Source organism: Condylura cristata, unplaced genomic scaffold (assembly GCF_000260355.1).
Source record: "Condylura cristata isolate star-nosed mole 26May11 unplaced genomic scaffold, ConCri1.0 scaffold00027, whole genome shotgun sequence".
In the NCBI taxonomy this organism is placed as follows: Eukaryota; Metazoa; Chordata; class Mammalia; order Eulipotyphla; family Talpidae; genus Condylura; species Condylura cristata.
Window position 1 is genome coordinate 25,725,727 of NW_004567128.1, and position 10,479 is coordinate 25,736,205.

The 10,479-nt window shown below is 35.5% G+C and overlaps 1 protein-coding gene across 3 annotated transcripts in view; it reads left to right on the plus strand.

Moving 5' to 3' along the window:
• Positions 1-10,479, plus strand: part of KDM6A (lysine (K)-specific demethylase 6A) — a 185,056-nt gene that overhangs the window by 54,664 nt on the left and 119,913 nt on the right. For all 3 annotated transcript variants that reach the window (XM_004689966.2, XM_004689969.2, XM_004689968.2), the window contains exon 4: positions 7,747-7,796. In XM_004689966.2, coding sequence (XP_004690023.1) covers positions 7,747-7,796 — 50 coding nt within the window. The remainder of the gene's footprint in view (positions 1-7,746; positions 7,797-10,479) is intronic.

A 10,479-nucleotide genomic window follows, 5' to 3' on the forward strand; every position in this document is an offset into this window, starting at 1 on the left:
GTGGCTTTAGCTTCTTAGTGCAGTGCTTTAACCCACTGCGCCACCAGGGAGGGCCCCTAATGGCTTTTTTTTTTTTTTTTTTAATGTGAGCTTTTTTAGTTCTCTAACCTTTATTGATCATATTCTCACTTAAAAAGATTACTTTTAAAATAATTTGAATTCTTTGTATTCTCTTTCTTCAAGTCCAAAACTAGAGTCAGTCTCTAGCATCTGTCACCCTCCCTTTCCACCAGTCCCCATTTATCATCTCACCAATCAGTATATGGGGAAGCATCTTTCTTTTCTTTTCTTTTTTTTTTCTTTTGTTTCTCAATATAATCTTATATCCCTTAGATGCTTTCTCCCTCAAGTTCAGAAACCTCACTTCATTTACTAACTGTCTGCTAGTTTTTAGTAAGTATTTTTCTTTGTCAGATCATCCATTTTGTAAATGTCCAGCATTTGTCTTTACCATTCTGACTTGCTTTACTACACACAATTCTCTTGACCTGCTTTAATTTTGTTGTAAATGGTGACATTTCATCTTGCCTTATGGCTGAGTATTAATTCCTTGTAGGGACAATCCATATCTTTTAAATCCAATCCTCTGTCAGAACATTTAGATTGTTTCCAGCCCTAGCTATTATAAATAATCGTGCAGTAAGCATTGTAGAACAGATTTTTTTGAGCTGATGGTTTCATATTTTTGGGATAGATGCTCAAGAATGGGTTGCTGGGTCATATGGTTTTTTAAGGTAAATCCAAATTGCTTTCTGAAATGGCTATACCAGTTTATAGTACCAACAACAGTGTAACAGGGTTCTGGTTGTTTTTTTTTTTTGTTTGTTTGTTTTTTTTTTACATCCTATGTGGGGAAATTTGTTACCTGAAGCTGCTGCTTTCTCATTGGAAATAATGTAAGAACCTCTGATTGCAGCCAAATAGAGAATAAATTATGAATTAACATTTTGGGGAATAAACATAAAACATGCAATAACATGTGAAGAAACTTCATATGTATGTGGGGGACATCGAACCTCTTATTTTGAAGATAGTTTTTTATTGCCTTGAATCCTCTTCCTTGTGTGAGATTTTCTAAGTTTGGGGTTCTTTCAGCAAAACTGCTTCTACTTTTGCAGTAGAAAACTACAGAACCTGTTTTGTGTACATTTTAGACTTTGGTTTTTATTTGTTCTGATCCCATTTGCTTCCTGTCTATAGAAATTTCTAAAAATGTCTGATGTGCAGAGAGTGTACTTGGTTATCATTTATCTCAGATGAACTTGAAGCAGAAGATAAAAGGCTTTGTGAAAAATTTTTAGGCTTTCTAGCTCATAATATGTGTGAATAATCTAAAAACATTTTCTGTCATGTGAGTTGGTTATTTGGCTTTTAGGAATTTATTCTGAAATTATAATTGGCTATTGGATTGTGGGGCAATGGAGGTCCAGTGCACTTGACCTAATGTAGATTGGATTCCTCTAATGGGAGTTTAGCATAAAGAATTTTTACTAATAGGTGCCTTTAAAATCAACTGTAGAAGGTGGGAGATAGAGCAAGGATTGGACTCTGGAGCTAGAATGTCTTTTCAGATCTACACACAGTTGTAGACAACTAGGCTTTTATATTCCATTCAGTATGGGATATGGGCCAAGTTGAGAAGGAATGTGACCTTGGGAAAGGTGTCTCTGTAATCTAAGGCAACCCATTACCAGGGTCTTTCTTCAGTCCTCCCAGTAGTTTTTCCTTGAAGTGGAATTTGAATGGTTCTTCACAGTGTGCCTACCATTACCTGTTTTCCTCTCCTAACCCCAAAGCTAATACATTTAACCTCTGCTGTCAGATAGACTGGCTCAAGCCATGAAAATGGTACAGTTATTTCTCTTCCTTAGGTTAGCGAACCATGAACAAACTTATATTGTGAATATATGAGATGGATTTTAGGAAGCTGTTTAATTAATAGGAATTATGTGTCAATATCAGTAAATATGTGTGGCCATTTAAAGGAGAAGAAAATAAGATAAGTTAGTTGCTTACAAAAATCAATTAGTGAATTACCTCAAAGAAAGAAATTATGAGGAAAGAGTCTTTTGTGGGTAGTAAGGATTTGAGAGTACAAATAAATAGTTAAAGGAGCTATATTGAGTCACTCCTGATAATAGAATGAACACCTCAGAACTTTTCAAAATAGTTTCTTCATGGTTCCTGGTGGACTAGAAGTTACTGAAATTTCAGTCAGAGATGGAGTTTCCCTCTTACTTCCCTCAAGTAATTGGTTGGTTCTTGCATTTTTGGTCACTTTTAGGCAAAATACTTTTGTTTCAGTTCTTCAGCATTTACAAATGGCTTGGTCAAGCTAGTAGCCAAGAGTTGCTAATGTAGAGAAATCTTAAGTCAGATTAGGTGAGATTTCTTTGTCTTTATATCACCCTAGAGTATGAAGTAAAATGAAATAAAAATTCTGAATACTGGCATGTCATAGTCATAGGATGAATGTTTTGTAGCTCTCTGAAAGCTAATACATTCTTTTCACTGTTGTTGTATTCCATTTCTCCATATTGCTTAATTTTAAGTGTATTTAGTATTGTTCAAACTATGATATTAAAACAAGAATCATTGGTAACTGTATCCCTCTCACTGCAATTTAGGAATCACTGATTTTGTTTGAAGTACCCATTGCGGGACATTAGCAAATTCAATTGAAGATAAAGAAGGAAGCAAAATAGTGACCACCATAAATTTAGGTTGTCAGAAGCCCATGTGCAGGCATGTTGCAAATATATTGCAGTAGGTTCAAGAACTAGAAAGCTGGTAGAAGGACACATCAAAGGAATACAAAGAAGCCTGTTACTTGGTGTCTTTTCTTCTAAACCAAGTATGAGATACTAAAACCTCAAAGAGTATATTATTTTAATAGTGACTAAGTAGTAGTAAATATGAGATTTCAGTAGGTTCATCATGTTGAAACAATAGTAAAAGGATTATTGTTTTCTTTGGAAAAAGTATTATTTATTTCTTTGCTTTTCAACTTCCTGTCTGCTTCTCTCTGTAATTTTGTATCTTTTCAAACCCCTGGAAAAGGGGTACATGGAAGCAAAGGTTTGTTGTGGGGGATGCTGGCCAGAGGGTTTTTTCAGACTTATTAATACTACATTTAAGGAAAGATGTGTTTTGAGACCATTACAGATTTGAGATGGCAAAAAGGTACCAGGGAACTAAGTGCATCAGTCATTTATATGCATTGAAGCAGTTAGTATAAGTTTTCTGAGATACCTGTCTCAGGGTATTAAAAATAACCTTTCAGTCCAGCCTCAGATAAAACAAAATGAAAGAAATTTATTCATTTAATAGCTTCAGGCAGCCACAACTTGTTTTGACCTAAGGATGATAGTCAGTGCAAATGACAGATTTATTTGTCCGTCTTTAGTTTGCTTCCCTTCATCTTAGACTTCCTACCTATAGACTGACTCAATAGCAGCTAACCTACTCTCTATAATGTTACACATTGGGCTAGAGATGAAAAAAAGAAATGGTGACTTCTCCTAGCAGTTAGTGCATAGTCTAATATAGAAATATAGACCGAATTTTAAATCTTTTCCCTCCTTGCATTTCTTTTGCATCTGACTCTGAAGATGACTCCCCTTTTCTGGCATGACTATCATCCTTAACCTACATTGTTGTTTCTTTTTATCCTTGTGCTGTCACATAGGTTTATCACTATGCACACCCTCTTCTCTTTCTTTTCAAGGTCCTAACTCAGAGCTTTAATATTTCTAAGCACGAGAAAGTCTGTCATACTGATTTTTACCTGGCCCCTCTTTATTTATTCCCTCATTTCTCTAGACCTCTTTAATTCAAAATGATTTTTAATATGGCTTTGGACTTTTCTTTTTCTTTATTAGCTGTATCTTAGTCTCTTTCTAAGAAACAATTTCAGCTGCTTATGACCTGTAAGAAATTAAGATGGATCAGGTCAGAATTAGACTCCAGTTTTACGTAAAGCTGCTCGTTTTCTATCCTGTTTCTTCCTAGTGGCCCTCGTTTTGCTATGTTGACCGTTCACTAATTTTAACACAAGAAGTAATATTTAGTTTAACATTTACACATATGTTTACTGTTTAAAGGAAAAACTTAGAGTATATGTAACTGTAAAAGGTAAACTGTATTCCCAAAACTTATGTGGTATTGTAAACCAGTGTAATCCTAAGAACATGTACTGTTGTTTATGTTCACATCTGTTTTTCATGGCATCTAGTTATTTCTGGTGGTCCAGAAATATTTAAGAAATAGTATTTGAGGGCTCTTCCTGGTAGTGCGGCGGGTTAAAGCATTGCATTATGAAGCTCTCCAAAGCCACTGCAGCACGAGTTTGATCCCACGCCAGGGAGCTGACCCACATGGCGTGGCAGACCTCTCCTGGCCAGCCCACTGCTCCCCACTCTGTCTCTGGTGAATCCTCTCACCCACCACCCCTCTGGTCCCTACCCCAGTTCTGTAAGCATAAATAAATAAATATTTTAAAAAATAGTATTTGAATGTATTTATATTTTATCTAGAGGCAGATCTTTTAATATTTTTGATGTGAATCTTTAGAGGCTTTTCTATTACAATAAATATTTAGTGTTTTTAAAAAGCCTTGCAACTTCATTTTTATTTCCTTTAATGAAAAGTTTGTTGATTTACCATTAGTTTACAATACTATATAAATTTTGGGGGTACAGTTTCATATCTCAATAGGTGTATGCAATCATACTGAACCCACCACCATATATATAGTGCCATCTACAGTCATCACATTAATTCCATTTTACCCATTCCTTACATACATACGCACAGGTGCAACAATCTTCCTTTTGATAACTGCCATATTTTTTTCAAGGCCTAAAAGTTATTTTTGTACAGCTGTCTTGAGTCCAGTGTATCATGTTAATCTTACTATCTCACTGACACACCTTCTGTATAGTATTCTATCATATAGGTAGGATTCCCTGTTGTTTGTGTAGATGGTTTATTTTTTTTACTATTAACATAATCACTATTGTTTATCTCTGTAGCTGTATCTTTGAAAAAGTCAGTAGCAAGCACAAATATAGGCATGTAAGGAAAGTGTTACCACTAGTGTAGAGGAAGTTCTCTGAAGAAGTCAAATTAGAGACTTGTGGGCTATATTTTGGCATCTGTCTTCAACTTACAAGAGTGCCCTTTGGAGTCGGCCTTGCCGTAGGTCATTTGTGAATCCTGGCAAACGTGATACTTAGTTGTAGTTAGGACATTTGACACGACTGATAATGGACCAGGTGCTAGAAAATCTTTCAGGAATATGACCAAAAAGAGCAGGCCCTTCAGGAATACTTGAAAAGAACACTCTGGAGTTAAATTAGCTCATGTCTCACAGTTTATAGAATATAGAGAGTAGAAATTTTAGTAAACCAACCCCCCTCCCCTCCAAAAAAAAACAAACAAAAAAAAAAACCCAAACCCAGTTCAGATAAGAATCTGAACCAGGCTTTTCTGGATAATTGTTTCTCAGGTTAAGTAGAGATCCAAGGGCTGTAGGATTTTGATAATAGTCTTAGGATGGGATTTCCCTTTCTTTGTTGAATCTCCTTTGGTTCTTCAGTATCTTCTCGAGCAAGGGTACCTGGCAACTGCATATCTGAAAAGACATTCTACCTTCCTAACTGGTCATTTGAATATTTAATTCTATTATTTTCTTCAGAATTTGGAAAACATTGTTTCATTGCTTTATTTCTAGAATGTGCACATTTATTGCACATTGTATCAACCTAACAATTCTTAGTCATCTGGAATTTGTCCCCCTAGAATTAGTTCATATTTCTCATTTTCTTTATTCGACTCTTTTTTTTAAAGATTTATTTATGCATACAGAGCTGGGGTAAAGGCCATAGGTCATGGCTGGTAGGATTCACCAGAGACAGAGCAGGGAGCAGAACATATTCTCTTCTCTTTTTAAACCCTGTTAGTGATATATTAGGTCTCCAGGATAAAGGCTGATTTTTCTACCGTTTTTCTTTTTCTTTTTTCTTTTTTTTTGCTTTTTTGAAGGCAAGACTTCAACTTTTTAATACTAAACCTACTGAATTATTAATTCCTCTTATACTTGGTTCTGTGAATTTTACATTCCTAGAGCATCTTGTTAATCGACCCACCCAGTTCCCCTATTCTCCCCAAAGACAGTGTCTTCCCTTATCTAAGAGGAGGTATTTCTTCCTCTGCATAGTCTTCCCCCCATCTCCTTAGTATTAATTTATATGTGTATGGTATATGCTTTCTTTAGATGTCTAGGAATTCTAAGCTGTCCAATGGTATTTAAGGTTGGAATAATTGACAACTCACTGGAAGCTGTGAGCTTGTTCATGGGGCTCTGAAAATAATCTGCGTGAGCTTTTGTTGGAGAATGTGTTATTTGTTTGATTGGAATGCCTAAAAAGTATCAGTGATTAGGGACTTGAAGGATCTGCCTCCTCAAATAGTTTTTACCCTTGATTTTACTTAACCTGTGCTTCTTAAATCAGAATTTTAAAAGTGCTCTTATTGGTCATTTAGAAAAGTATCATTCCCCTGTGTTTTCATCTGATGGTTTTATGGAATTGTTTTTACATTTAACTCTTGAATCTGTTCCTTGAATTATTTATTACTACATGCTGTAAGTTAGAAAATTCACATTTTTGCTTATATATAAGTGATTAAGTACTGGTCAGGTTAACTCTTAATTTCTCCCATTGGAAATGCCACCTATACCCTGTGCTAATTCTTACATACATGAGGGTTTCATTGTGGGTCTTCACTGTGTTTGTTTCAGTTCTTACAGTCTTATGCTAATTTCAGCATCTGATAAAATAAGTTCTTTTCACTACGTGGAGTTTTTCTTTTAACCATCTTTACCTGTTTATGGTAACGTTTCAGGTAATATTTGCAATTTGTTTCTATTGTAATCTGATATGTTTAAGAATAAAACGTGACCAAGCTGCCGCTCCTTTGTCCTGCTTCTGCTTCTATTTTATTGCCTTTGTCTGAAGAGTGGTGCTCACCAGCCCTAGGTGTAGTGGCAGGATCAACTTGGGATCTTTGAAAACATGTAAGTCCTTTAGCTCTACCCCAGGAGATTCTGATTTAATAGGCCTGAGATAGCATTTGCTTCATCAGTGTTTTTCTCTCAGGGCTTTTTCCAGTCAGCTCCAGTCTCCCTACATAAACTTTTATATCACTTTTATTTTCACTAAGTTTTTTTTTTTTAGATTAACAGGAGCTTCTTTGCGGCCCCCCCCCCCCCCACCCTTTTATACTTTTAGTTGGATTTAGGGGTATGGGGGAATGCCTTAAGTTGGTGTTACATAATTGTGGGGTGGATTTTTTTTGTTGATTGAGAGGAAATTTCTTCACTCTTGGTCATTTTGTAGGTAAGATTCCTTAGGGGAACAAATCATCATATTCTGGAGTAGCTTTAGAAAATATTTTTTTCATCCTTTTAAAAGTTTTGGTCTCTTAGGAAGATTAGGTAGCCTAGATTTCGATGAATCGCCGGTCTGAGATGTGCCCTTGGTTTTATGCTTTTAAACCTCTTATATGTCTGATATTTGTTATGATGGCTGGCAGAGAATAAGGTGGCTCCATGATGTTTGGTTTTAAATATCACGGTGTACTGGGAGATGGATACGATGAGAAGCTTGTGATGTTTCCTAAGACTTGTATAATGATTTTGAAATGGTACATATGGTGACTCATACTTTTTTCCTCCTCTTTCAGCATTATCTGCATACCAGAGGTACTACAGTTTACAGTCTGACTACTGGAAGGTTAGTGTGCCTTTCTTTGCATGCCTATTTCCACTTTGTTGATTTGGGCAAATTCCTGAGATTACTGCTGTTTATACTCAAAATGAATTGTGTTCTGGCCTTTTTTTTTTTTTTTTTAAAGAGGGAGGATAATACTTAATACTCTAGGGGGAGAAGGGTTGGGAAAGGAAAATATGTTCTTTTGTTTGTGTGAACCACCTTACATTTTATTAAAATTTTCTGACAGAATTTTTGACTAGAGATGATACTAAATGTGAGAATTTAAAAGTGAGCAAAACCAAATAGCAACAAAATGATTTGTTGATTTTCTTAAGTTGGTACAGAGAAGTAAAAGAAGACTAAAGATAGGTATTATCAGTCTGAAAAGGAAAATTATAATGGAAATCTTTTCTGATACAGTCTCTCAAATTGGAAATCTCAGAGCAGCTAAACTTAAACATTTTTAAAAGAGCTACTAAAGTAAAAAATTGCATATTGTTCGGGTATTATCTGTTTTCTTGGTTTCAACAGTTCATATACTTGGGCGAGTTGATCTTTCACATTTTTTTTTTTCTTTTTAAGATTTTTATTTATCTATGCATATAAGAACTGGGACATAGGCCAGAGGTATAGTGGGGTGGGATGAGATGCTTTACCTGAGACAGGGTAGGGAGCAGAACAGATGAATCTGCTGAGGGGAGCAGCAGGTGACACATTAGAGTTCTGCTGTGCCATGTGGGTCAGCTTCCTCCTGGGGATTGAACGCAGGCTGTAGTGTCTGATGATTGCTTTATAGTGCTGAGACTTTAACACCTGTGTCACCAGGGAGGCCCCCACATTGTATTAACTTTTAAGTTTGGTTATTGACCCATAGAATTTCTTTAATTGCCCTGAAATTATATTTAGTTTGATTTTTTACCTGCCTATGTTTATCTTTCTTTTTGATTGTAGATGTTTCAAAATGTATTTTGATAAATTTTTAAATATTTTGAAAATATATAGTCTGATTTTTTTCTTAGAAGTTATTGAAGTGCAATTTATATAGCTTAAGATTTTTTTAAAAAAGATTTATTTATGCATATAGAACTGGGATACAGGTCAGAGGTACAGGGGGTTGAGAGGATTAACCAGAGACAGAGTGGGGAGCAGAACAGGCTGACTGAAGTACGCAGCTGAGGGGAGCAGCTGGCTGGTCAGTAGAGGTCTGCCGTACCATGTGGGTCACCTCTGGGGCTGGGGATAGAACTCATGCTGAAGGGGCTTTAGCATCTTAGCGCTGTGCTTTAACCTGCTGCACCACCAGGGAGGGTCCAGATTCAACCATTTTAACTATACAGTTAATTGACTTTTACTAATAAATTTCCAGAGTTGTGCGACCATAACTGAAGTCTCATTTTGGGACATGTTCATCTCTCCATAATGAATCTTAATCTTCATGCCCACCTCTGTTAACTACTAATTTAATGTCTGTCTCTGTGTATTTGTATTTTCTGGATATTTCATACAAAATGGAATTATATAATAGTTTTGTAACTGACTTTCATTTATCATACAGTTTCAAGGTTTACCCATTTGTAGCTTATATTAATGCTAATTCTCTTCCCATTTATTAGCTAATGAATAGACTACCTGTTATTTAACCATCATCAGTTGGTGGACATTTAAGTTGTTTCCACATGATTGTTGTGAATAATGCATATGAACAATTGTATACAAGTTTTCTGTGGAAACATACTTTGAGGAATGGCATTGACATTTTTAGAGTAAATCTGTGTTGAACATTTTGCAAACTTCTAAAAGTTCCTGAGTGACCATACAGCATTCTCCACAGCAGTGTGTAAGGGTTGCCAGTTTCTCTATATCCTTGTCAAGACTTGTAATTGTCCAGTTGTTGAGTATACTATCCTAATGGAAGTGGAGGTAGCGTTGTCTTACGGTTTTTATTTGCATTTTCCTGATACTAATGATGTTTGAGCTTTAAAAAAAAAAGTTCTTATATAGTCTATATGATACAATTTGGTTTTGAAAATAATTACAAATAAATTGCATCATTTATTACTTGACCTGGAAAAGGTAGCATTAGTGACGAATAGTAGGGTAATGGAGAGACAGTTTTTTCCTATGTCACAATGCTCCCCCAAAGCTGATTACAAAGTCTAAGAAATGACTTGATTGTACTCTCCTTTGCTTTTAGTTTAAAACTACAAATGATTGGTTCATAAACCAGTAAACAGCCTTTGACAGCCAGATGGCAGTTGTTACCACTAGGTAATGGGTGCTATTTTCTTCTGATTGGTACATACAACAGTAGGATTATAGCATTATTTACTGAATAAATAAGTCACTAAATTATTAAACTTAAATTGCTTAGTCTTTTAAGTAGTAATTGACTTATATAATGTGATGGTTCTTTTGTGACAAATTTTGTACCAGTGATATAAACTGTTTTAGACAATAAAGGAAGTAGAACATGCTTGATGAAATTCTTCTTGGCCTGAATTGGAGTTCTTAATGCCTAGTACATAATAAGTAGCCTGTAAAAAGGACACATAAAGGGCCATATGAGGTTTTATGGTACATGTGTCATGACTATTAAACTGTCACTTAATACCTAAGCTTATCTTTGAAAGGAAATCTGCCAGAGTGTCTCCAAGTGACCTGGTTTTCAGTGGCATTGTTTTCCTTTGGCACCTATATATATATA